Source organism: Rattus norvegicus, chromosome 20, assembly GCF_021556685.1.
Source record: "Rattus norvegicus strain SHRSP/BbbUtx chromosome 20, alternate assembly SHRSP_T2T, whole genome shotgun sequence".
Classification (NCBI taxonomy): Eukaryota; Metazoa; Chordata; class Mammalia; order Rodentia; family Muridae; genus Rattus; species Rattus norvegicus.
Window position 1 is genome coordinate 12,785,683 of NC_141553.1, and position 27,905 is coordinate 12,813,587.

Sequence of the window (27,905 nt, forward strand, 5' to 3'; positions counted from 1 at the left end):
ACTCGGCGCCCGCACCTCGGGCCGTCAGGACCCGAGCTGTCCTCGGAAGTACCCAGACGTCCTCTCCAAGCCAGGTAAGCTGCTTTTTATGGTATCCAGCCAGGACACCCGGGGAAAGGGGGAACAGGATTCAGGGGCTGCACCTCAGGAGTCTAGGGTGAGCACAGTTCTCCCCAAACCAGACAGTCCAGCCCCAGGTTCTAGTCTCCTGGTGCCCCCTAGGCCTCTGTCCCATAGGGCCCAGTTGGAGTGCAGGCTTCTTCTTCCTCCGGATTCCACAGCTTTCTGCTGATCCCAGATGGACCAGATGCCCCTTCTTCCCAGTCCTCGGAGTGCCTGGCATCTGGTCAGACCTATGGCCATTTCTAGCAGATCTGAGTTATCTTCCAAGGGTTAAGGAACCGAAATCGCCTCAGTGGGAACGAACACACGCTGTGACTTGAACCTGGACGCGGGTTCACTGTTGGCTTCTCTGCAGGCCCCAGGGAAGGATAGTCGTCGTGGGGAAGGAAGGGAACAGCCACTTAAACTAGTTCCTCAGATGGACTTCAAGGGTACTCTGTGGGCAGCAGAGAAGGGAGTCTCAGATCCCACCGCTGGGCAAGCCAGGAATCATGAGGGTGGACCCGGCTTTAATAATGTGTTACTCTTGGCTCTATACTACCCCTGGGACACCCTTGGGCACTCACTCCCACAGCATGGTGGGCAACCTCAGAGACCCCTCTCCTATAGACAGCAACATAGCCCCTTGTGAAGCCTGGGTATCCTAGGGGGTATTCCCATGCTCCCCTGAGGACATGAAGCCAAATGCCACAGAGGAACAAGGTACCTACAAGGGACATTTAAGGTCCAGATTAAGTTACTGGGTTGGTTTTTTTTGTTTGTTTGTTTGTTTTTTCTCCCTCAATTAAATAGTTCTAGCTTCAAAGCGAGCACACGCATAGCAAGAAAAAAAGAAAGGTGGCATTTGGGGCTTCATCTCACAAAGACTGGAGGTAACACAGGTGTCTGGGATCCCTTAGACCGAATCAGTAGGGCCAGAGACTGGGCCTGGACCTAGGGTCCCAGGGAACAGGTAGTACCAGACGGGAGGGGTTGAGCATGGGACTTTAGAGCATCCATTCTGAGAGTTGCGCATCAGTCTTGGGGACAGTGAGTTTCCCCCAATGAAGTGGTTTCAGGGAGTCAGCACAGACCTTGGAAGAAGCAGTCAAGACTGCTGCCACTTGGGCAGCTCGTGAGCTGAAGGAGGGGTTCCTTCCTGTGCAGCAGTGATTTGCCAGCAAATCCAGTCAGCTCTTCTTTGGGGAGGCCTCTAAGCAGGTCTCTCAGCAGGGCACGGGAAGCTCTGGGCATCAGGGGTTCTCTGATTCGATTCTCAGAATCCAGGATGAGAAGGGACTGCAGATTTGCATAGGCTCTGGCATAAGATGCCTGTCATACCCGCCCTCCTAGAGGTGGTCCTGCCTTCTCCTCTCAGAATAAGGTCAGACTTAGAAGCACCCACCAGTTTCAGCTAGCAGGGATTCTGAGGGCTCTAGATAGACCGCTCACAACCCAAGCACTAGATTAAGACAGTACTGGTAGCGTGGTTTCTAGAATACAGATGGTGTGAGTTTGGAGTTGTTTCTTCCTTTTGCACGGTTCCACACTTCCATTAGCCAGCCTTGTTGTGTCTCTTTTGCCCACTCATGAAGTCTTAAGAATCTAGAGAAGTCCCACAAATAGTCAGGGAGTGTGGGGTACCACACTTGAGCAAGCCTAGGAACCCAGCCTCTGACCTCAATAGGTGCTGGCCCATACTGTGAACAGCATCTCCATGGGTGCCCAGCAGAGACGCTAGCTAGACATGGGGTAGCTTCCTAGTCCATGCGGCAGTGAAATGGCTCAGGAGTGGGGAGCTCAGTTCTGAGCGGCCCTGGTTCCACTCATTGCCCATCACCCACCAGAGAAGCCGGATAGAGCACATGTGGTCTGCTCACTGCCAGTCTGCCCATTGTGGTGCACAATGCTTAGGTTTGCTCTACCTCAGCTTGACAACATTACCACCAGCAGCCACTTGCAGGGTTACTGTGATTTACAATTTTCCCACATTCCTAGTAGATGTTCTTTAAAAACAAAAACAACATCAGCAAAACCTACTTGGCTATGTGGTGAGACCCTGGAGAGGGAGGGAAAGGACTAAATCTCCCCCCCCTCTCTCCCCTCCCCCTCCCCTCCCCCCCACCCCCTCTATATGTGTGTGTATGTGATATGTGTGTGTAGATAGATAGATAGATAGATAGATAGATAGATAGATAGATAGATAGATAGATAGATAGATGAGATATCATAAAGATGGACCCAGAAATGGAAGAGCTCTGTTATTTGGCAGTTCTTTTTACAGTTTTTGGAGACACCTCCAAGGTTTTGACATCAACTTCACCAGCTTACATTCTCATCAACTGTGCACAGGGTCCCAAATTGCTTGTCATTTTATGATTGGTTGGTTTCATGCGTTCTCTCTCTCTCTCTCTCTCTGTGTCTGTGTGTGTGTGTGTCTGTCTGTGTGTGTTCGTACATGCACACTCAAGCACTTGGGCTCAAACCTAAGTTTCAGCCTACTTGTGCATGCTAGGCAAGTGCTCTGCCACTGACCACACCCCCAATCCTGTGCTGTAGTTGTTCATATTAATTAGGTGTATCGAAATGGTTATTAGGTTTCAACGTTCAGGTACAATTAATCTGTTTTCTTCAAAAATTTTTTTGGTTGGTTTATCCAAATTCTTGTGTTTTCTAAGAATCGGGCTTCACTTCCTCCTAGACTCCCTCCATTTTTTTTTTCTAATTTGTGTCTCGTGTGTCCTCTCTTCATCTCCTCTGTTCTCTAACAGCCATGGGTTTACTCTGCTGTGCCTTCTCTCGTCCCTTCGGTTGTAGGCTAGGTTGCTGATCTGAGCTCTTTCTTGGTCTTGGTCTTGGTCTTGGTGTCAGCTCTCCCAGCTGTGTGCTTCCCCTTTTTGGAAATGATTTTGCTATGTTTTAGAAATTTATTAGTTTTTAGGCATTTTAAGTGTTTTCTTATTTCCCTTGTATTTTTTTTAACTTGTTGTCTTAAGAGCATGGAATTTAATTTCCACAAGGCTAGGGTTTCCCAGTTTCCTCCTGTTACTTAACATCTAACTTGGCTCTACTGGGATCTAAGATGTTCTTTAGGGTGTCTGCCTTGGCAAAAGCTATTGACGTTTTTGTATCTCTCATTGCTGCAACTCTCTTCCCCTCTCAATGAAGTGACTTCCCAAGCACTTCAAGGGCTGGAATTTCATTCTCTGCTTTTTTTTTCTCTGTCTCCATGTTGGAGTCATACATTCGAAAGCAGTGGCGTGGCCAGAGGAAACCGGAAAGTTGCTGCATGTGCCCATGGAGGGTTGGCTCAGAAAGAGCCCTGGAAGACCCCACACTTACATTTACACTTCAAGTCGGTTCTTGTCACAGAGGCTGTCTGTAGCCATCAGGGTCAAAAATTGAAACCTTAAATCGTCACGGAGGCAGACATTCTGGGTTCCAGAGTGACTCCATTATTAGACTTGAGTCTTTGATTTTCACCAAACGATCAAAAAGAATGTGACATCATCCAGAAGAGAATGGCAATGGGAGATAAAAGAATTGGCATATATATATATATATATGTAGATAGATAGATAGATAGATAGATAGTAGTAGATATATATCAGTAGACATATATATCAATATCAGTAGATATATATCAGTAGAGATATATTTAAGTAGAAATATATATCAGTGTGTATATTTATCTATGAATCAGTAGATTTATAGATAAGTAGATACCTATAAATCAATAGATTTGTAGATCAGTATATATATAAATCTACTATGTATATATGTAAGGTACACACACACACATGTATATGAAGAAGATGGGGTAGATAGCTGACTCAGTGGTGCAGTGCTTGGCTAATAATGGGAAGAAATAAATCAGTAGACCCTGCATACGAGAACAGCCCATTGGTAGGCCTACTAGACAAAGACTTTAAAAGAGTCATCTTTGAAATGCTTAAAGAGCTAATGGAGGATAGGAAGGAAGTCGGGAAATAATTTATGGATAAAATGAAAGTGTCAGTGAAATGCCAGGAAAAAAAAAGACTAACTAAAAATAAGCCCAAAATATCTGAAAAGTACAGACTTGAAGTGGAAAATCTTACTAGAGAGTCTGAAACGTATTTGAGAAACCAGAAGAGAGGATCGGTGAACTCAAGATAGAATGAGGAAAACTGTCAAGTCTGTGGAGCAGAAAGAAAATTCTCGAGAAAAGTGAATAAGGCCTGGGAGGGACGTGGGAGCATCGTGAGTAGCAGCAGCACATGCATTTTGGGAGACTCGGGAGAGAGAACAAAGGGAGTTGAAGAAATAATGTCAGGGGGCGGGGCAGCAAACGTCACCAATTGATAAAGAAATAGAAACATCCAAGAAGCTTAAACTCCAAGTAGGATGGTCTCAGAGAGTCCTACAACTAAAAGCCATCATAATTTAACCCCAAAGACAAAAGCTTGAAGGCAATAAGAAAAGAATGACTTGTCCGATACAAAGGGGCCTTGATAAGTCTCCTGGCAAATTTCTTCTCAAAGCTTGAGTCCAGAGGCAGAGGGCTAAGATAGTCAAAGTGATGAAGGCAAACTAGTATCAACCAAGACCTAGCAGAACAGTCCCTGAAAGTAAGGGAGAAACAAAAACATTACTGGGTCAACAAAAGCTAAGCGTGTTCATCATCATGAGCCTCTGCCCTGAGACAAGTGTTAAAGGAAATCCTGAGGGTTAACATGGAGGATAATGGACAATATCTAAAAGCCATAAGAAAACACCAATATCTCAGAAAAGGAAAACACATTGGCAACTGTTAAAAGCTAGTGTTACTGTAACAATGGAGGGTAACTGGTTTTTCTTTTCTACATGATTTGGAAAGCGAATCTGTCTTAAAGAAAAACAATTATTTGTCTAAGAGCTAGTGTTACCGTTTTGATGTGTAATCTCAAAGTTTCTTTGCTATAGAATTTAAGAAACGGATATATTAAAATGTTGGCTATAAGGATGGAGAGATGGCTCAGTGGTTAAGAGCATTGGCTGCTCTTCCAGAGGACCCAGATTCCATTCCCAGCAACCACATAGCAGCTCATTACAGCCTGTAACTCCAGTTCCAGGGGATTGAACACCCTCTTCTGGCCTCCAGAGGTACCAGGCACACGCGTGATGCACATATATCTTTGCAGGCAAAATACCCATCCACATAAAGTAAAAAATAAATTAAAAATGTGAATGTATATTAGTTATGTTTTTAAATATGTGGCCAGCCTTCTGTATTCCCTTTTCCCACATCCATAAATACAATCACAGATTAAAAATTAAGCTGTGCCTGTACTGAATATTCACAGACCTTTACTCCCTGTTGGTGTCTTTAAAATGCCGCATGACACATATTTATATAGAATTTCCATTGTGGTTGGCATTAACAGCAACATAGAGATAATTTCAGGTATACACAAGGATATGCAGAAGCTACGTGCCAAGAGTATATTATTTTATAGAAGGCAGTTAAGCATCAGGTTTTTGTGTCAGTAGGAGGTCCTGGAGCCAAATACTGAGATCTGAGAAGCACTTACATGAGAATGGAGTTTTAAAAATTACATGTGTATGTGTATTTGTATGTGTGTGTGCATGTGTGTGTGGTATATATGTGTGGGGGGTATATGTGGATGTTTGTGTATATGTGTGTGTGTATGTGTGTGCATGGGTGTGAATGTGTGTGCATTGTGCATGTGTGTGTGCATGGGTGTGTATATGTGTGTGCATGTGTATTTATGTGAGTGTGTATGTATGTGCATGTGAGTGCAGGTGCCCATGGAGACCAGAAAAGAGCATTAGATCCTCTGGAGCTGGTTTACAGAAAGTTGTGAGCCACCCTACATAGATGCTTGGGTTTCCTTGTAAGGGTAGTGCACCTTCTTAACACCAAGCAGTCTCTGCAGTCCCGGGATGAAGTTTTATGATATTGGGGTCAGAGATATTAAAGGTGGAGAAATTTTATGTCACTAAATTGGTACACATTCAAATAGTTTCGATTTTAGGAACAGTGTTCTCAGTAACCACCAAGAAAAAGCAAACAAATTCCAAAGAAATGACATTTTGCTACAACACACACGTAGATGGTTATTTGAGAAATTGGGAACGTGGATGTGCGTGGCATAGAGGAAACGGACGCAAAAAAATGGGGGATACCCTCTGTCCGTGATTTCTTTTAACGAAATTGGATTAAACTCTGCAATTGCGAGACAGAGATGGGCAGAGTGGGCGCTAGAGAAAACAACACAGCCCCACTTCATGCTCCTTGCAAGAGACTCACTTTAGATCTGAAGAGAAAAAAAGCAAACAGATTAACAGTGCCTTAATGAGAAAAGATACAAAGATGCAAACAGCCAGAGGGAGAAGGGATAACTATGTTAACATCAGACAAAGCAGACCTTAACATTTAAAAATAGAGAAACAGAGAAGGGTATTGTATATCAGAGGGAGGCAGGATACCCGGTGGGTATCATGGTTCTAGGATTATACCCACTCAGTAATAGTCCATCAAAACACTTGTGATTTTAGTTTTGGTTTATAAGATAGGGCCTTTTTCTGTAGCTCAGGCTCGCCTCGAACTCTGGACCCTCCCGCCTCCACCTCCCGTGTGCTGAGATCCCAAACATAGACCTCGCCTTAGCAGCGGCACAGCACTGTCCAGCATGATTTGTTGTGAGAAAACTACATTAGCATATGAGTACCAGGAGGCGAAAAATGGAGGTTATCTTGGAACAACTGAGGCTGTCTCTATAATTGCCAATGAATTTTTTTTCCTTTAGGTGTTTCCTGGAGTTTGCTGTTGTCTTTGTTTTTCTCTCTATACAGATAGTTTTAGAATTCTTATTACATGTTAGATTTCCCAACTGGTAGACTTAATGTACTTCACATGGCCATGCCTAATTAATTCTGTTTTCCTGGTGATAAGGGGCGTTCATGATCTTCAACACAAGATCCCTCTGTCAATTCTTTGTTTCTCCTGAGGCCACCTGTCTTTTCAGTTATGGTCTGTTATGCTTACATTGTTCTCCACAGTCTGTTCTCTGTCCTTTGGATGTTCTTACCATCTGTATCAACAATTACTCAGGTATAATTTATCTCATCTTTTTGGAATGAAACTTATTAGTTTGAGACAGGATCTTGCTATGTAGCCCAGCTGGTCTTGAACTCATGGCTCCTGTCTCAGATGTTCAAATGCTAGGATTACAAGTGTGCATGTGTCCTACCTGATTTCCTCCATCCTTAATATTGAATACACTGTTCACTGACCCCACCCATTTTTCAACTATAATAATGGAACATCTGAAATCTGGAGTACTTTCTCTGACTGACGAAATTTCCCAGATAACAGATTGGGACAGAGTCCCTCCGGGAGCACAATCACCCTCACTCCAGAGTATTGTGTCACTTCTTGTCTAGTGGTCTTGTTGTGCCCACAAAGGGCTGCCCTCAATTTGCCGGCATCTGATGGGAAGTCATACTAAAAATCATTGTCTGACTAGACCTGGCTCCACTCAGTCCATACCAATGCCCCACGTGAAGGGGAGCCAAGCTACAGGGTTTGGGGAGACACTCCCAGAGTCCCGCACTGAGCCTGCCTGAGTGAAAGGGCATGCTTCTCCTTCCTCCTGTCCCCAATGAAGATCCTAGAGCAGGATATGTGAAGAGACACTTCTCCCTGGTGTCCCCAACACACACAAATGGGCCCATCTATGTATAGCCTGGCTTCAGAGAACAGAGAAGAGCTGAATGCCTATATCCAGCCTTGAACTGAGCTCTGCAGACAATAGAGAGTTGGAGAAGCATGGTTCCCCAGTGGGTGGAGGGGGGCATGGAAGTGCCTATTCCTCAAAGGATTTCAAGCTACGTGCATCCCAACCCAGAAGAGCAGTGATGTCTATTGGGGGTAGGAGTGTCTATAATGGCCACTCCTTATTGCAGGACATCAGGGCACATGACGACTACTACCAAGATGCTCCAGGGTTCTTTTTCTGTGCTCCTGCTTGGGGGACTCTTGGGGGTCCTCCATGCCCAGCAGCAGGAAGCCATCTCACCTGATATCTCTACTACTGACAGGAACAACAACTGTCCAGGTACTTGGATGGGAGAGAGCGGTACTCATGGGGTAAGGGTGAGCTCACATCATAGCCCCGACTGGGCAAGCCCTGATGGGTCCAATGTCCGCCCTGTCCCCCACCTCCAGAGAAGGCTGACTGCCCAGTCAACGTGTACTTCGTGTTGGACACCTCGGAGAGCGTGGCCATGCAGTCCCCCACAGACAGCCTGCTTTATCACATGCAGCAGTTCGTACCACAATTTATCAGCCAGCTGCAGAACGAGTTCTACCTGGAGCAGGTGGCCCTGAGCTGGCGCTATGGTGGCCTACACTTCTCGGACCAGGTGGAGGTGTTCAGCCCCCCAGGCAGCGACCGGGCCTCCTTCACTAAGAGCCTACAAGGCATCCGCTCCTTCCGCAGGGGCACCTTCACTGACTGTGCCTTGGCCAACATGACCCAGCAGATCCGGCAGCACGTAGGCCGGGGTGTAGTCAACTTTGCCGTGGTCATCACCGATGGCCACGTCACAGGCAATCCCTGTGGGGGCATCAAAATGCAGGCTGAGCGTGCCCGCGAGGAGGGCATCCGGCTCTTTGCCGTGGCCCCCAATAGGAACCTAAATGAACAAGGCCTGCGGGATATCGCCAACACCCCACATGAGCTATACCGAAACAACTATGCCACCATGCGACCTGACTCTACTGAGATTGACCAGGACACCATCAACCGCATCATCAAGGTCATGGTGAGCATCCGTGGTTCAGGCAGAGGTATAAGGATATCGCCCACCCATCAACGTGGCAGTAGGCAGAGTTCCGGGTCTCAGTGGAGGGGGATTTACGGTCAAGTCCTTTCATGTCCATGGTCCCCATCCAGACTAGAAGGTGACATACAGGTCCCTAGGCCCAAGCTAATCTGAGTCTCTCTGTTTCCTACAGAAACATGAAGCCTACGGAGAGGTAAGTTGCCTTGTCACCACAGTACAACGTATGCTACCTGGTCACAACCAACCGTTGACCCAGCGGAGGACCAACGCCCTACTCCTGGTTGAGCAGAGCAGAGCAGCAGCAGAATTGAAGTCCACTTGCTCTGTTTGGCCTGAATCTCTTGAGCTTAGATGAAACTCCAGTTTCATCCCCAGTCAAACCCAGGCTATTTAGTTCCTCCCCAGGGCAGGAGGGAGGCTGGTATAGCGTTATCTACCAACCACATGATCTCTGAAGAAACTGAGTCATGTACCAGACCGTGGGGGGGGCTTTATCCAACTCAGACTAGAAACCAGCCTACAGCCTTGGAAGGTGCTGTGTCCCTGTGGGTAAGGGGACAAGGTACCCAAAGTCCCTCCCTTCCCCTTCTGTGGAAAAATCCAACCTAGAACAGCTACTTAAAAGAATGGCAATTCGGTCCCCACAATATAAATGGTGCCCAGCCCTGACGAGAGCTCATGGGTTCTTTTAACGGTCTGTCATTGTTTAACTCAGCCTCACTTATCCAGAATGTTTAACTCAGCCTCGCTTATCCAGAATGCTTAACCCAGCCTTGCTTACCCAGAATGTGGCTAGATGATTTAACTGTATGGGTGTTTGGAAACTTCCTCTGAGAGTCCCAAGGTTATACCTGTCCCCCAGCTGGGGACTTGTCCTACCCCCTGACCTGCTGTCTGTCCACCTCATTTCAGTGCTACAAGGTGAGCTGCCTGGAGATTCCGGGACCCCACGGACCCAAGGGTTACCGAGGACAGAAGGTAAGATGCCTGGAGACCGCATGGCCTATTTTTCAGGAAGCCCCTGCGTGAGTTCCACATTGAAGGCCAGCTGTCCGTGGGTGGCCTCAGCGCTTCCAAACTTGAAGAAACTAAACTTCTGATTGTTTCCGTTTCCTTTCGAATGATATTTTGAGAGAAGTAGGAAATGTTTTAAAAAGATTAAGACACGCCACTTAAAATACGTTTGTGAAGTAAGCAAGCAGGCCCACGTGGGGAAATAACGCACCCAATACATTTCTGTCGATAGCGTGGTTGCCAATTAACATGAGGCATCCCTTGGAGGCTGACTTAGTTCTAGACTTTAAGGAAGTTCTGCTCGGAATGGTTGCCTGGTGTTTTTCTAACAGAGCGGTGTAAAATAAATCTTTTCCAACTCCACTTCCATGGCGTCTGAAACTAAGGATGCGCATGTCAGGAACCAGAAGGGTAGGAAGAAGCTGAGACCAGTCACATGAAGTGACTTTTGCCAGTGCAGTGAGGGCTTGTACAGCAGTGGGCGGCCGGTGAGATGTCTCCTGGCCACGAGAATTCCCACCCTGTGATAACTGGGAATGGATTTGCCACTCAGAGCTACCTTACCCATACAGTGGAGCAGTGACCCGGGCACTGGGAGGCAGATGCCACAGGGTCTTCAGGGCAGAGCACAGCTGAGACCCACCAGGATGTCTGTCCGCTTGTTCTGCTTGATCCCCCTCCTCTCTCTTGTACCTCATGGTTTTTTCCTTCTCCTCCATCCTTTTGCATTTAAAGGGAAAGAAAATTAATAAGCAAGCGCATTTATTTAGTAAGGCTCTGATACAGGTTTAAAACTTTAATTCCTAGGGAGTCTAATGTAAGGTGGTTTCCTGAAGCCCCGATCTGCCTAGTCCCTTCAATCCACATCTTATCCATGCCCATCCCATTCATGAGGAATTCATGGCCCTGTGAGTGCCTGGCTGAAAACCTCAGCTGTGGTCTGGGCTGTGGCTCAGAAGTCGCAGTGCCAGCATCCCCAGCTGAGAAGCTGTTCTGCCCATTTTTAGCGTGGCGTCATGGAAAGCTGTCTATCAGGGTTCAGAGAAAAACGAGTCGTCAGAGCCTGGTGGGGGCTACCAGGACCCTCTGGGGAAACTGATCCCATTCCAAGATGTTCTCGCCTGGGGAGGGACCAACAGCTTTTGCTGTATAACCTCTCTCAGGAGATGACAGGGTTCCCGTGCCTCAGTTTACCCTTCTCCCCATCCTCTGCTTTTAGGGCGCCAAGGGCAACATGGGCGAGCCAGGAGAACCTGGACAGAAAGGACGACAGGTAAGGTCCCCACATGGCCTCTGGCCCCTGACCCCTGGACTTGACCCCCCAACCACTCTCCCTGCAGCCAGGACTGGAATCACGACTAAGGGTCTTTGTTCCTTCTTCACAGGGAGACCCTGGCATTGAAGGCCCCATTGGATTCCCAGGACCCAAGGCAAGTTCTCTACCCAGGACTGGGATGGGGGAAGGGAAAGGGAGGGAGTTTGGGGCAGTTCCCCTTGCAGGGTATTCACAGCCCAGCCCCAGTTGCCCAAGAAGAACAGCACCTCTACAGTTTGAAGGTCACCCCAAAACTATGTATCCAGCCTGAACCCCCCTCCTCTGCCAAACCCACTTGTGGCTCCCAGGCATGATGCAGCCACTGTGTACGCCCTCGATGCTGGGTCTTGGCTGCTCTCCACGTCTGTCTATCCAGGGCTTCCTTGCACCTGCTGACATGCACTCGGTGACACTCTTGTCTTCTCCTTCTGCCCTCAGGGTGTGCCTGGCTTCAAGGGAGAGAAGGTAAGTCGCAATGTTGCACAGGATATGGAGAGCTACTCCGTCCACCAGCGAACACAACAGCCTGTCGGGCGGGTCTCATGTTTCGGGCTGAGTATCTTCATTTGCACCCCGGTGTCTGTGAAGCTTGGGGCCTCAACCAACCCTTTGCTTTCCTCCCGCACAGGGTGAATTCGGATCAGATGGTCGGAAGGTAAGCCTGAAAGGATGGGTGTGCCCTGCCCTGCCCTGCCGCTGAGAAGGAACAAGGATCCAGACCTAACCAGCCCTTTTTTCTTTCTTCTCCAGGGAGCTCCGGGTCTAGCAGGCAAGAACGGAACAGATGGACAGAAGGTAGCCACCAGCCCCAGCCCAGCTGCCAGACACCACTGTGCCTGCCCCATGCGCATCATTATAATCACACAGATATAGACATATAGACATATACACACACGCGTGGTGAGGACATTTCACGCCCGTGCATCTGGCCCAGTCCTGGGATTCTGTCTCCATGGAGACAGAATGAAGAAGCCAAAGGGGAATCACCTCACCTTCCTGTGCTCTCTCTAGGGTGCAGATGTCATTGTCATACAAGGGCCTAAGCGGTGCTGTCACTGATTTGCATGAACCCCAGATTTACACTCTGATATCCCATCTTCTCCTTTCAGGGCAAACTGGGCCGTATTGGGCCTCCTGGTTGCAAGGGAGACCCGGGAAGTCGGGTGAGTAACTTCTCCATCCTTTCTGCCTAGCCCCTGAGAGGTCATTCGGAGAACATGGCTACCAGGCAGAGTTGGAAGCGAATCTTCAGATTCTCTCTTCTGCCCAACCTCTCCCTGCTTGACCCTCACCCATGTCTGTAGTTCCGCTAGTCTTGGGGTCCCAACCCATCGTCCTTAGCCTATGAGCCAACACTTGGACATGTGTGAGGTCCCAACCCATCCCCCTCAGCTTGTGAGCCAACCCTGGGACACATATGGCTGCCAGACCAAATGAAGCTCATGGTCCTAGGCTGGGAAGTTCTGAATCTTTGATGACCAGGATTAGGCACAACTCTTCTTGAGCCAGAATCTCACAGCCAGATTGAGTTCTGGGGGTCCCTGCTCTGTGTCCTTGTTCCTGACTCGAGGGGAGCACAGCCCACCTGTGGCAGCACTAAGCAAGGACTCAGACAGCCTAACAGCCTCTCTCACCTCCCACAGGGCCCCGATGGATACCCCGGAGAAGCTGGAAGCCCGGGAGAGCAAGGAGACCAAGGTGCCAAGGTAAGGGCTTGGCTAGATGCAGCTTTAGAGAACGGGCTGGGTCATCACCCTCAGGAATCCCTGCATTGGGAGCTCCCTGTGTCAGCTTTGATTAGGGTGAGGGGATATCCAGGCTGTGAAGCCTAGCAGGAAGGTCCCGGCCTCACTCACTATTCAAGAGCAGGTCACATGCACCACAGCTTGCCCACCTCCCCTTCCAAGCTCGCAGAGACCTATTCCTTGAGATCCTGGTGACCTTTGGCCCTTGGTAGCCCTAGTCCTTTAGCCACAGGGTAGGCAGTCTTCCCCAGGAACCCAGACCTGAGATGTTCCTGTCCCTTCTCCCTTGATCCCCTGCCTTAGGCACATCCCATTCTGACCAGTCCCTCACAGAGGGCTCCTTTCCCAGAGAGTCCCAGACTTTACTCTGGGCTCATGGGTTGGTCTTTCGGGCAAGGTCTCCTCCTATGGCCTGGAATCCCGTGTGCGCTAAGAACATAAGAGAATATAGATGATTCGGCCCACCATCCATAAACAAAACTGATGTTACTCCTGACCCTTCCAGGGGGACTCTGGCCGCCCAGGACGCAGGGGACCACCAGGAAATCCTGGAGACAAAGGAAGCAAGGTAAGTGCCTGACCTGCTCACTGCCCTTGCCCAAGATACCATCCACACTGTCCTATGTCCTCATGCATGTGGAGAGGGATGGGGAGACTGGCTAAGAGGGCCATCGCTCACTAGATCCCACACATTCCTCGGCCACAAGCCTGGCCATGCTGTGTTGTCCCTGCCTCACACAGGGATATCGAGGCAACAGTGGAGCTCCCGGAAGTCCAGGAGTGAAAGGAGGCAAGGGAGGGCCTGGCCCCCGTGGACCAAAAGGAGAGCCTGTGAGTTTATCCTGCAACCACACGCCCTACGCCTCGGTCAGACCAGGTCCCTGCTTCAGGCTCCTCTGTGGAGAGGCCTTGGACAAATGGCACTGGGGAAATGCAGAGCTCTCTCTTCCCAACCAGCCCTTCCCTTAACCTCCCTTCAAGGTTTCCCCAGGGCTGAACTCGGGGTAGCGACCCCTTCCCAGGGATAATCCTTAGAAGAGACGGTCTGAGGAGGCCCAGTCAGGGAGGGAGCAGGAATGATCATGCTGACAGTCCACGCCGCGTCCCAGTCACTGCCCGGCCTGACCAGAAGCACCTACACACCTTAGTCTTTGACTGGGACAGAGCAGCAGTAGGGGGATAGAGACACAGCCTCAGAGGGATATCAGAAGGGACTACCAGACTCAGGGTCCCAAGAGAGAGCAGGATCAGAGGTGGTCCACATGACCCTCCCAGCAGTGACGTTTCTCCTTCACCCAGGGACGCAGGGGAGATCCTGGGACCAAGGGCGGCCCGGGCAGTGATGGTCCAAAGGGGGAGAAGGTAAGTTGTTCTAAGGAACAAAGGGTTCTGCTCTAGGATCTCTCCATAAAGCTGATGGGCTGAAGAAAACTCTGAGGTCTTATCACTGACAGGGTTGGGGTGGAGGGTCCTTGTACTATCTGAGAAGGTAAGCCTCAGACAGGCCCCACACTCCCACCTGCCCCTGAGGCTTCTGGAAGGGCACCACCCATCTTATGCATGTCATGTACAATGACAGAGGCTGCACACTGCCACATCTTTGTAGCATCCCCACTGCAGACATAGGCTCCCACTGCCACAGCTCCCAAGGACGGTGATGAAGGAACCTTCCTCTGAGCTGGTTAGGGTCCCTACCACATTGTGGTTTCAGCAGGGCTGAGGGTCTGGAGAGTATGACCATTCTGACATTACCCCTCCCATACCGATGTCTTTGCCCTGAGGGGCTGAATAACTTGTTTCTCTAACCCTATCCTCAAATACACACACACACACACACACACACACACACACACACACACACACACACACACACACACACACACACACTCTAATACTGTTTCTGGAAGAGATGGTTCAGAATTGCTGCTTGGCCCAAACCTCACCAGACCTGTCTTCTCACAGGGAGACCCTGGTCCTGAGGGGCCACGAGGTCTGGCTGGAGAAATCGGCAGTAAAGGAGCCAAGGTAGGTTTGGCAGAAGGTGACAGATGCCAGGGCGGAGGGCTACACCCAGGACAGGAGGTGGCAAAGACCGGAGTGGAGGAGGCTACACCTAGGACAGGAAGGGTGTGAAGGGAGGGAGCTGGAGGGATCTGTGCTCAGTACAACCTGCCTCATTAAACCTTCTCACAGACCCAGCCGAGGCAGGACCACTACAGGGTGGCCCACCCTGAACCCCGCCACCCACAGGGCGGATGTCAGGACTCTGTGGGTACAGCATTAGGGCCACAGCATCCCATCCTCTTACCCTCATCTCCTTTCTTTGCAGGGAGACAGAGGTTTGCCTGGACCCAGAGGCCCCCAGGGAGCTCTTGGGGAGCCAGGGAAGCAGGTCTGTATGGGGACGCTTGAAGTCTTAAGGCCATGAGAGTACCCTGTCCTCAGGTTCCCACTCACCCTTTATCCTGTTCTCAAACTAACCATTTTCTACCCTGCCCTCTATCCCTCCCACGTGTTTCCTACCTTGGAACTCTTCCCCTAACCCTGTCAGCTTCCCACCCTGCCCCTTACCCCACCCGCTCCTCACCTGCCCCCTGACCTCCCCCTTCCACACTCTCCAGCCCTCCACCCACTCCACACTTACCCCCAGACCCCCAGCCTTCTCACCACCCATTCATCACCCTGCCTCCCAAAGTCTTTCCCACTTCCAGCCCTATTCTGTAAACCCCCATTCTGCTCCAGACCCCCTACCCACTCCCCATCCTACCCTTGCCTACCTTTCCCAGTCCCTAGCCCCAGGCAAAGTGGTGGCCCTGCTGCTAAGACCTGCCGTCTTCTCAGAGCTGGTCAAATCAAGCTAGGGTTATCGCCATTTCAGAGGACTAGGCCAGCTCTGACTCCTCTCTTGCCCTCAGGGATCTCGGGGAGACCCTGGGGATGCTGGGCCTCGAGGAGATTCAGGACAGCCAGGACCCAAGGTATGTCCCTTCCTTTTGGCAATATGGGATGGGGTCCAAGGCAGCTGCCTGAGGAGGTGCCCACCAAGAGCATGGCAGGAAAAGCTTGGGACCCTGGAGGAGAGAGGCCTCCCTTGAACCTCCTATTCCCAGCTCCTAATGAGATTGGCTGAGGTAGCGATGCTGGGCCTCTTGAGCATGGAGAGCAGTAGCAGATTGTGCAGCCTACTTCTGCCCTCTCCAGCAATGACCTGCTGGGAAAGATGGCAGGGTCCTGAGGGATGGACAGCCATATGGGTACTGCATGGTCCCTGTGGCTTCTCTAGTGTGTGTCATTGTTCACATACACTCCAGTCCAGAGGTAGGCAAGCAAGGCTAGGCTCACCCTACCCTGCACTATTTGGATTCTTCCTTCTCATCAGCCATTCCGGCTAACTCAACCTTCCCCTTCAGGGAGATCCTGGAAGGCCTGGATTCAGCTACCCAGGACCCCGAGGGACACCCGTAAGTCCAGTATGGGACAAGAACTCCCAGGAAAAGCCTGCAGAGGAGGGGCAAGGCTTTGAAGTTCCTCAATGTGGGACTAGGAATAGGGATGGGATGGGGGGGTCACCTGTCGCTTGGTGCAAAGGTAGATCCAGCCAGCACCAGGAGATATCAGGGGTCGAACATAACCCAGGTTTGGTTCAGCATGGCTCATTATGCATTGGTTTAATGGCCTTTACCTGAGGTGTGTGTGAGCTCCTGAGCTCCTGTATGAATGCTGATTATCTGAGAAATCGTGAGGGGGTGGTCTTAGCTGCGAGGTGGGCCTCTCTACCTGTCGCAGACTTGGGGTCTGGGACTGTGCAACCTGTCAGACTTTTGTTTGCTTCACAGGGTGAAAAAGGCGAGCCCGGCCCACCAGGCCCTGAGGTACTTAGAGGTCTTATCCCAATCAGCCTTTTCCTGCTAGGGGTTGTAGACGTCCTGCATGCCTTGTCCACTGTGGGAATCATCTTTGGGTCATTTCCTTGCTCCAGGACTGGCAACATGGCCCCTGGCTGGGCTTGAGGTCAAGGTAGCTCCTGTGTTGTGTCCTTTTCCAAACAAAACCCAAGGCTTTCCTGAAAATGCCCAGCATCCTTAACAGATGCTCAACTATGCAAAGGGTTTCTGTGGCACCTCTGAATCCCCGAGGAAGGTCTCGTCGTGTGGGACAGGGGTGTGCATACCACCCATCGCCCACGGCTAATGTGTGTCCTGTGTCATAGGGAGGCCGAGGAGACTTTGGTCTGAAAGGAGCACCCGGACGGAAGGGAGAAAAAGGAGAGCCAGTGAGTGTCACCGTCCTATGCCCTGGGCAACGGGCTGGCCCATGACGAGAGCCTAAGATCACTGAAGACACACCCAACCTGCCTGGCACCAGCCCCTTGAAGGGAATGGTCAGGCTCAGAAAGCCTCCTCTGTGCTTTCACACCGCCCTCAGCCAGCACCTCCTGTTGGCTCCGTGGCACAGGCTAGACCCATATCATGTTCATGTCTAGGTCCCTGGCACCATTGGGTATGCAGATGGTCATGTGGGTGCATGAAGAACAGAGAGGGCCAGACAACATATATAAGGGTGGAGAGCAGAGGTGGTGGGTGGACAGACGGGTGGGGTTGGCAGTTCACTGAAGGGATGGTAGGTGGGTGGACAGGTAATAAATAGGTAGGCAGATCGGGCACATGAGAATGCCCAGATGGCCATTGGATGTCTCCATGTAAGCTATCCCAGCATTATCTTTGATGTTCTTCAGTGGCTGTCTTCTTCCTCCTCCTCCTCCCCCTCCTCCTCCTCTCCTTCTCCTTCTTCTCCTTCTTCTTCTTCTCCTCCTTCTCCCTCCTCCCTCTCCCTCCTCCCTCCCCCTCTTCCCTCTCCCATCTCCGTCCTCCCTCTTCCTCCTCCCTCTCCCTCCTCCCTCCCCCTCTCTCTCTCTGTCTCTCCATCTCTTTCTGTTCTTTCCACTCCACTTCTCTTCATTTCGATTTCTCTTTCCTTGTTTATTTCTTTCCTTGTTTATTTCTCTCTTTCTCTCTCTTTCTCTCTCTCTCCCTCTTCCTCCTCCCTCTCCCTCCTCCCTCTTCCCTCTCCCTCCTCCCTCTCCCTCTCCCTCTCTGTCTCTCCATCTCTTTCTGTTCTTTCCACTCCTTTTCTCTTCATTTCGATTTCTCTTTCCTTGTTTCTTTATTTCTTCCCTTGTTTATTTCTCTCCCCCTTCCTCTGTTCCTCTCTCCCCTCTCTCTCTCTCTCTCTCTCTCTCTCTCTCTCTCTCTCTCTCTCTCTCTCTCTCTCTCTCTTTCTCTCCAAGGCTCTGATAGCGACTGCTCAAGACCCGAGGGTAGTGCCAGACTTGGGATGAAGCAGGTGATGCAGTGCTTCGTGACCACTCTGCTCCCAGCAGAGACGGGGATCAATACTTCTATGGAGCAGAGGGACCTCCCAGAACTATACTGAGCCTACTTCCTTGTTTCTCCTCAGGCTGATCCTGGTCCCCCTGGTGAACCTGGCCCTCGGGGGCCAAGAGGAATCCCAGGACCTGAGGTAAACCCAGCTCTGTTCCTTTAGCCCACAGCTCCCAAACCAGCCAGGCTAATATATGTGAATCTTCCTGGTTCTGCCCTTATGGGCCCATGGGCCAGTATGTACTGGGTGGTGGCACCAGGCAAATCGGACTCAGAAGCCTCACCTCTTACTGTGGTCCTTTGTCCTCCAGGGAGAACCCGGCCCTCCAGGAGATCCTGGTCTCACGGTAAGTGTCACCTATTGTAGAACCCTGTTTATGAGTGTTCTTCTCTCTTAAAAAGTCAAAGACCAAGAGCATCGGGTACTGAGGGTTAGCCAGGGCAAAGTCAGAGAATGAGCTCAGAGGGGCCAAGGTAGTAGGCCTGGGGTCAAAGGTTGAAGTCAACAGGTTGGATGTCAGCAGAGACAAGGTCAGAATCGAGGTTGTCAAGAGTTAAGTCCAGTTCAGCGGGCAAAGTCAGCAGTGGTCAAGTTGGTAAGGACAGGGACCTTGGATGTAGTTGGCATGGGTAAGGTCAGAGGGCAAAGTTGGAGATGTGTGTATCAAGTCCTATTCTATATGTGAGCATGGACATCAGTAGACACGGGGTGAGGGGCTCCTGTGGAAGCCCTGAGGAAATGGTAGGTATGCCCCGCCTAAGTGCACCCATGGGGGTTGTGTTTCAGGAATGTGACGTCATGACCTATGTGAGGGAGACCTGTGGGTGCTGTGGTGAGTTGGCCTAGCACGTCGGGATGTGTGCGTGGCTGCCGCCGGAGGGACGGATCACTCACGGTATCTCTGGCCCTGTACCCTAAGTGTCCTCACACTCTCCGCTCACTAATGTTGTCACCCTGCACGCCCTTCCAGACTGTGAGAAGCGCTGCGGTGCCCTGGATGTGGTCTTCGTCATCGACAGCTCTGAGAGTATTGGCTACACCAACTTCACCTTGGAGAAGAACTTTGTCATCAATGTGGTCAACAGGCTGGGCGCCATTGCCAAGGACCCCAAGTCTGAAACGGGTCAGTGAGAACCTAGGAGGATCCCGAGGTAGAAACCAGAACCCTACATATAGCCAGAATCATGGCTTTGCCATGTATCCCATGATTTCATTCCAGGCAGTTGAGCCATGGTCACCAGGGTGGGAGCGCAGGCTGGTATAACCCGGATCACACTGTTGTCCCCTTGTAGGTACACGTGTGGGTGTGGTACAGTACAGCCATGAGGGCACCTTTGAGGCCATCCGGCTGGACGACGAGCGGGTCAACTCCCTGTCCAGTTTCAAGGAGGCCGTCAAAAACCTTGAGTGGATTGCCGGCGGCACTTGGACGCCCTCTGCCCTCAAGTTCGCCTATAATCAGCTCATCAAAGAGAGCCGGCGCCAGAAGACCCGGGTGTTCGCAGTGGTCATCACAGATGGGCGCCATGACCCTCGAGATGATGACCTCAATCTTCGGGCACTGTGTGACCGAGACGTCACCGTGACAGCCATCGGCATCGGTGACATGTTCCACGAGACCCACGAGAGCGAGAACCTCTACTCCATCGCCTGTGACAAGCCCCAGCAGGTGCGCAACATGACGCTGTTCTCTGACCTGGTGGCCGAGAAATTCATCGATGACATGGAAGACGTCCTTTGTCCGGGTGAGTGATGGCACCCAGGCCTTTACCCCTAGAAGGCTTACTACTGCCGAGAGCCCGGAAAGAACTAACAGAGACCTGGCCTCTCTTCTCTCTTCTAGACCCCCAGATCGTGTGTCCAGAACTTCCCTGCCAAACAGGTAACTGGTCTACCCGGAACCCTAATCCCAGACGAGCAGAGCAGCCCCAGCATCCTTCCCGTTCTAACAGGAACTGTGCAGCCTCAAGGGTTTGTCAATGTGGAGGCACCTCCTTAGTGAGGAACCCTTGAAGTTCACCCCTGGCATGGTAGAGTCAGAGGCTCAGGGTGAGGACTGGCTCCTGCGAGCTCATAGTGTCATCCTGAGCCCCTGCAAGGTACCATCTGGGCAGAGGCTGCTGGCTTGGAAGTGCTTGGCTCTTGACCATTGATCAAAATGGCATTTCAGTACAAAAGGAGTCTCTTGCAAGAATCTGGTCTCCCTACCACTGGGGTTCTCTCCTTCCGGTCCATAGGGTCAGGCCCTCCCTTGCCTTCCTTTCATTCCTGGACTCCCAGGAGCTCCGCTGTGGGCAGACATAACTAGAGCCATCCACTTGCCAAGGCCTAGCAAACTCTGATCAAAAGATAAAGTCCTAAAACTGCTGGGCAGAGCGGCTGGTGTTAGACATCTGGAGACAAGCATGGTGGTGGTACCCACCAGCAGTTGACAGCTTTGCTTCTAACCCTGCAGCTGCCTTTGTGGCCTTCATAGTAAGAGGCTGGACTCAGAGCTGCTTCTCCCAAGGGATGGTAGGGGGTGTCCCTGCTGTGCTGAGGGTCCCTGACAATGCCTCCCCAAGATGCTGCTGCAGAGTGCCTCATGAAGATGTCCTGGGGCCATTCAGTCCCCTCTGCAAGCCCTATTTATTCAGGAGTGTTGAGTAAGGGCTGGGCCAGTTCTGCATGGTGGGGCTACTGTGGAGATGAGCCACAGGTAGTAGCCCTCATAGCCTGCACTGTGCAGCCACATCTCCCTACAAAGCCTCGACTGCTCCTTGATCCCTCCCAAAGACAAGGTGGCCCACTGAGCATGCGCACAGGCTCAGAGCCCACCTGATTAGAAATGACCATGTGGCCTGGGAGTCAGGGTCTCATACTGTTCAAACAGATCACTACCAAGAAAACATTTTCAGGGCACACGCTAGCCTCAGCCATCTGAGAAGGATTATGTGGGGCTCCAAGCACTGGCTTCAAGTTGCCAGTTCTGGTATCTGCCAAAGACTAGGGACCATGCCTGATGTGAGACCGTCCAGCTATGCCTTTGACCCTAGCTCCTGGCACCTTGACTGGGCTCCTAGGTGAAACTGTACTTTGGCGGGTGATGGTATCAAACTCTAGCCCAGTATTGTAGAGCTTTAAGTGAGGTTTGTATAGGAGAAGCTGATTTCGCAGATGGCTCTACCCCTCCAGCACAGAGCCAGACCCTTGATCCCTGAGTCTTGCTCCTGATCCCAGGAGGAAAGGTTTAAGTTTCTAGTCAACAGGTTGAGCAGCTGTGGGTTTCTGGGGCTGTCTTTATGGGGTAGCAGGTTCCCCTTTTTACTGCCGAACTTTGGTATCGGGGAAGAAAGGCATTGAATCTTGTCACATGCTTGCTCTCTTGGTGATGCTTTGTGAGGCTTCAGTAGCTCTGATAGCAATGGTCAATGTTGATTTTCTCTTATTGAGTAGGCCTTGTGTCTCTGAGGTGGAGCCCTCTGCTCATGGGCTACTTCAGTTATGCCTGCTGAATTTGAGTGCCCCGTGTCTTATGGGGAGTTCACTTCTGAGTTCAAAGAGCTGTCTCTCTCCATCTCCCTTTCTGGTGACATCTATGTCTGGATTGTATAGGGTGACACTAGATGATAGGGTATAGAGGCTCCAGGATGGGGTTCGCGGTCAAACAGTTTCCACCTTTGAACATACCGACTCTGGAGGGTGGCGAGATCAAGAGGAAATGGGGAAGTCAACCTACTCTGAGGCCTTAGGACCCCTCAAAGCATAGCGCTCCTTACAAGGCCCCCTCCACATCCCACATCTCCCTAACCCCTTTCTACTGACCACATTTGCATTTATGTTCATATGAAATTTTGAGATAAATTAGACATGGTGGTGGGGTAAGGGGAGCGTAGTAACCTGAGACGTTGTGTTTGTAAGGGAAGTCCTGGGTGAGCATCCTTGTGAGCATTTCCGATAAGAATGTGGTGTCAACCACCCTCCTAACTCTGACCTAGCCCTATCTACCCAGAAGCCTGGTTACCTTGGGCCTGCCTCAGGCCAGAGATGGTGTCCATCACTAGGGACTACTGAGTGTGCCTGAGGAGCTAAAGATTGTAGGAAGAAAATCAGTAATGACCACAGTACCAAAGACTGTGGAGAGACCTGAGCATGGATTGTGGAGGTGAAAAAGAGCCTCTAGAGCTGTTCCCAACCTGTGGGTAGCGACCCCTTTGGTAGCCAATGACCCTTTCAGAGGGGTCACCCAAGACTATAAGAAAACACAGGTATTTACATTATGATTCGTGCGTGACAGCAGTAGAATTACAGTCACGAAGTAGCACCAAAATAATTTTACATTTGGGGGTCACCACAACAGGAGGAACTGTATAAAGGGTCTCAACGTTAGGAAGGTTGAGAACCACTGTCTTAGGGCATCCCCTGTGATGGACACATCTGAGTTTCTTCATGCCTCCTTGGCTACCAAAGAAAAGGGAGTGAGTTTGACCATAACATCTACTGGGTCATAGTCATAATATGAGAGAGAGAAGGGGTGGGGGGGACAGAGAGAGAGACAGACAGAAAAAGAGACAGAGAGAGAGGGAGAGAAATAAACAAGGAAAGAAATAAAGAAACAAGGAAAGAGAAATTGAAATGAAGAGAAATGGAGTGGAAAGAACAGAAAGAGATGGAGAGACAGAGACAGAGACAGACAGAGAGACAGACAGACAGACAGACAGACAGACAGACAGACAGGGAGGGGCTGGAGAGATGGCTCAGCCATTAAGAGCACTGACTGCTCTTCCAGAGGTCCTGAGTTCAAATCCCAGCAACCACATGGTGGCTCACAACCATCTGTAATGGGATCTGATGCCCTCTTCTGGTATGTCTGAAGACAGTTACATTGTACTTATATATAATAAATGAATAAATCTTTTAGAGAGAGAGAGAGAGAGAGAGAGAGAGAGAGAGAGAGAGAGAGGAACAGAGACAGAGAGAGAGGGAGAGAGAGATAGGAACAGAGATAGAGAGAGACAGAGAAAGAGAGAGAGGGAGAGAAGTAAACAAGGAAAGAAATAAAGAAACAAGGAAAGAGAAATCGAAATGAAGAGAAGTGAAGTGGAAAGAACAGAAAGAGATGGAGAGACAGAGAGATAGAGAGATAGAGAGAGACAGAGAGAGAGAGAGGGAGAGAGAATGAGAATAAAGAAACAAGGAAAGAGAAATAGAGACAAAGAGAAAAGGCATGGAGAGAACAGAAATAGAAAGGGAGGGAGAGACAGAGACAAAAAGAAAATATGAGAGAGGGAGAGGGGATGAGAGGAGAGAGAAGGCTGAAGAGGGCGGGAGATAAGGAGGGTCTTGGTCTCCCTTGATGCCTGTACCACTCACAGTCTCAGACCCTGATGGACAGGTCCTAGAACAGCAAACCCACCCTGGGACCAAAAGGTTAGCATCGTGGCTTTGTCTGTGGGCGCTGTCTGGAGCTGGCTCTTCCTAGGGATGTGGTGATGCAGAACCGACCTGGAGGAAGTTTACAGCATTTGTGCACATCTTAGTTGGGCTTGGGTACTAATGTTCCGCGCTGAGTTTTTCTAGAGCTCTGTGGATCCCCAAAACTACTACCGGGCTGTCTCCTTGGCTGTCTCTCTTGCTATCAGCTTCTTCAGACCCGCTGCTTCCTGCCTAGGCTAGACACCCCACTACCACCTGCTCCATTCCCCCCTCCTACTTGTCTCCCTGGGCTTATTCTCTTGGTCTTAACCACTGTCCATGGTCAGAGGCCTAAGGAGGGCTGGAGGCCAGCCACGCCCACTGGACCTCCTAAAGTCTTCTCTGGACACTCCCTTGCAGATGAACCATGGCCCGGGAACAAGCCCCCGGTCACCTTCCTCCGCACGGAAGAGGGTCCAGACCCCACCTTCCCCAAGACCATCCCCCTGATCCAGCAGTTGCTAAACGCCACGGAGTTCACACAGAACCCAGCTGCCTACTCCCAACTGGTGGCTGTGATGGTCTACACCGCCGAGAGGGCCAAGTTCTCCACAGGGGTCGAGCGGCAGGACTGGATGCAGCTGTTCATTGACACCTTTAAACTGGTGCACAGGGATATCACAGGGGACCCAGAGAGCGTGCTGGCACTCTGCTAAAGCTTCGGGCTCACTGCGGGCAGATAGCCAGATCTAACCCCTCATTTCTTTTAGATTCCCAGGGCTGAGGCCTTAGGCAGTAGGAACCTAGGAACTGGCCCTCCCACTCCTGAGGCCAGAAGTATAGAACCTTGTGTCTTTAATATGACACTCTCTGAAGGGTCCCTCCTAGTTCCTCCAGCCTCTGGTAGAAATTCCATCCTTGTGCTTGTGGGCACACCACTCCAGTATCACTTCTATTTCCCCATAGGCTCTTTTCTTTGTATCCCCATGTCCCTCCTCCTTTTCCTCTTCCTCTTCCTCCTCCTTCTCTCCCCTCTCCTCTTCCTCCTCCTTCTCTTCTTCCTCCTTCTCTCTCTTCTTCCTCTTCCTCCTCCTCTTCCTCCTCCTCTCCCTTTTTCTCCCTCTTCCTCCTCCTCTTCCTCTCATGTTTTACATTTTGTTTTGGGAGATGAGGTTTCTCTGTTTCACAGCCTTGACTGTTCTGGAACTTGCTCTGTAGGCCTGAAACTCACAGAGCTCCCCCTGCTTCTGCCCCACGCCGCCACCCCCAGTGCTGGGATTAAAAAAAAAAAAAGGCATGCTCTCTCGTGCCCCTCTTTGCTCTGAGGACATCAGTGACCGAAGGCTCACCTTAAGCCCCAGAAGCTCACATGTGGCAAAGGGCTGTACTGCTGGGATTAGGTTAAGGTTCATGAGATGTAAATTTCTGGGCATCTCTCAGCAGAGCACATCACCTCAGTTCAGCTGAGTCCTGTGTTTGAGAGCACAGATGGGGGTGGTGCTATTTGAATGCTTGGGAAGATCCCCCTGTCCTGGTCCTTTCTGCGTTCTGATTGAGCTCAAGGGGTCTCATCAGGCTAGACGGATGTCCTCCACCCCATCTGTGCCCCTCTCTCCCAGGGTGAGGCTTACCCAGTCTCCTCCAGGCCCTGGAGATGTTGATGTTGAGGGAAAGTGCTCAAGCCAGCAGCCCCCACTGTCTGTGTGCCTCTGGGCTTGTGCTAATAACTGAGGGAGTGGGTGAGTTGTGAGGAGCCAGGAGATCCAGTAGTCCCTCAAAATTTTCTGGAGCAGATTTCAGGGATTGCGGGTACTACATAAGGTTTTCGACTAATATGCTCAGTAGGAAAGACCCTGCCCATTGAGGCACTACCCGACTCGGGGCTCAGACTCAGAGGTAGTGAGCGATTGTAAACATTTTATAAAGAGATGAAACGTTTAACTGTGCATTGCCATGGTCAAATGATGTCGGGCTAGCATACCCTGGGATGGATTGGAGTCGAGGGGGAGGTGGGGGTGAGGCACAGAGGAGGTAGGGGTGGGGTGGGTACCCTGGCACCTGGGTTCTGCCTCAGCAGTTCTTGATCATACATGACTGGAGTCAGGCTGTTCTTAATGGGATTCCCTGGGGTCCCAAATGCCTGGGCTCTGGCGGCAAACGCAAGGGAGAGCCGAGATAGACGTCCGGCGAATAGGTAGCAAGGCCCTAGCCTGTGGTCTCTGACACACCTCTGTGTGTGTGTGGGGGGGGGGGGACTGGTGGCTGCCCACCAGGTGAAATCCACCATGGGCCCCTCGTGGGTTGCTTCAGCCATACCAAATGTAGACTGCTATCTATTTGGAAAATAGCAGTATACCAAGGCCACAGTGAGTGCCAGGACACATTGGGTCCTTCCTCTTTCTGGGAGATGTACAGCTGAGACAGCCCAGGTAACTCAGAACTAAATGGCTCTTGGGGAAGGAGTCAGGTCCAGGGGCCTTATTGTGACCCTCCCACCAGAGAGTGACTTTTATGTGAGTTTCTGAAGCTTGGGCTAAGTGAGGGATTTGGAGCTCTTGAGAGTCCCAGAGGTGGTTGATGGCGGCTGAGACATGCTTGGTGACAAACAATGAATCCTCTGGTCTCTAGACAGGATTTCTAGTCCTCTAGTTTGGGGGCATTTAAGAAAAATTCCCAGGGGGCAGTAGACATGTTCCAAAGGAGCTGCTTTGTTGAGGCCTCCATTGGTGACCATGAGTGAAGTCCCAAAGTCCCATGACCTGGGATCCCAAAAGCAGGTTGTGTGCAGAAATGGGATGAGTTTCAAGCTGGCCACCCCTTGCCTTCCCCGGGCCCACCTTACGTCTTCCCTGCAGAGCTCTATGTGGCCCAGTGCACACAACGGCCCGTGGACATTGTCTTCCTGCTGGATGGCTCGGAGCGGCTGGGCGAGCAGAACTTCTACAAGGCACGGCGCTTCGTGGAGGAGGTGTCACGGCGCCTGACTCTGGCACGAAGGGATGACGACCCACTCAATGCCCGCATGGCCCTGTTGCAGTATGGAAGCCAGAACCAGCAACAGGTGGCCTTCCCGTTGACCTACAATGTGACCACCATCCACGAGGCCCTGGAGAGAACCACCTACCTCAATTCTTTCTCGCACGTGGGCACAGGCATCGTGCACGCCATCAACAACGTGGTGCGGGGGGCACGGGGTGGGGCCCGGCGTCACGCGGAGCTGTCCTTCGTCTTCCTCACGGACGGCGTCACGGGCAACGACAGCCTGGAGGAGTCCGTACACTCCATGCGTAAGCAGAATGTGGTGCCCACCGTGGTCGCTGTGGGTGGTGATGTGGACATGGATGTACTTACCAAGATCAGCCTGGGTGACAGGGCGGCCATCTTCCGGGAGAAAGACTTCGACAGTCTAGCCCAGCCCAGCTTCTTCGACAGGTTCATCCGCTGGATCTGTTAGCGCCGCCATGCTCTACCATCTCTTGACCATTTCCCATCTGTGGTGCTACTAGGACCCTAGCCAGTCCCAGCTAGACGGTACACTTGGGTCTTTCTAGAAAGTGAAAGCCCTTCTCCCAAGGTCAGGACAGAAGGACTCTGAACCCAAAGCCCCTTCCCCACCTTCGGCTCCCTTGGCTTCCCCTCCCCACATCTCCAGCCTACCTATACCTTGCTCTCAAACACTGGAGGACCCCAGAGTCTTCCCACTGCCCATTTCCCACAGCCTCTGCCCTTCCACTTCCGTTTCTCCTTCATGCATCCGCTAGTCCCTTCTGAAGGCCTGCACCAGTTGTGCCCAGGGCCCTGTCTTTCTCTACCCGTTATTTCCTATCTCAGGAGATCAACTCTGAGAGCACCATGTCACATGCCCAATGGCCCAATAAAGGTTTTGAGCCTCCCTGCTGCTGCCAGATCCCCAGTGTCTGTGCCCACTAGGGCCTTATCCCAGGCAGGTACCACACTAGGTCTCCTTTATGCTCTAGGATGACACTTGGGCTATTTAACCCGCCGGCCAGAATCCATTGTTCCCTGATCCCCGGCTCCAGTTGGCCACCCTTCATGGGGACAGGAACTGCAAAAGGTGCCACACTGTCCCTAATGAATATTTAGCACAGCCTCAACATGGA

At 51.0% G+C, this 27,905-nt stretch overlaps 1 protein-coding gene across 2 annotated transcripts; it reads left to right on the forward strand.

Annotated features, from left to right (window-relative positions):
* Col6a2 (collagen type VI alpha 2 chain) lies at positions 1-27,676 on the forward strand. Of its 2 annotated transcripts, none has more exons than XM_087597684.1 (28): positions 1-74; positions 8,053-8,204; positions 8,315-8,913; positions 9,107-9,127; positions 9,847-9,912; positions 11,168-11,221; positions 11,334-11,378; positions 11,702-11,728; positions 11,892-11,918; positions 12,014-12,058; positions 12,373-12,426; positions 12,907-12,969; positions 13,514-13,576; positions 13,750-13,839; positions 14,308-14,370; positions 14,971-15,033; positions 15,338-15,400; positions 15,924-15,986; positions 16,419-16,469; positions 16,845-16,880; positions 17,219-17,281; positions 18,466-18,528; positions 18,701-18,736; positions 19,177-19,222; positions 19,361-19,513; positions 19,683-20,135; positions 20,234-20,272; positions 24,205-27,676. In XM_087597684.1, exons 2-28 carry the CDS (start codon positions 8,066-8,068, stop codon positions 24,498-24,500), a joined length of 2,781 nt encoding a protein of 926 aa, XP_087453810.1. In that variant the 5' UTR covers positions 1-74; positions 8,053-8,065; the 3' UTR covers positions 24,501-27,676. The 2 variants fall into 2 exon arrangements, with proteins under 2 accessions (XP_087453810.1, NP_001094211.1); NM_001100741.1 differs by having other exon boundaries at positions 9-74; positions 26,640-27,676.
* The last annotated feature ends 229 nt before the right edge of the window (positions 27,677-27,905 follow it).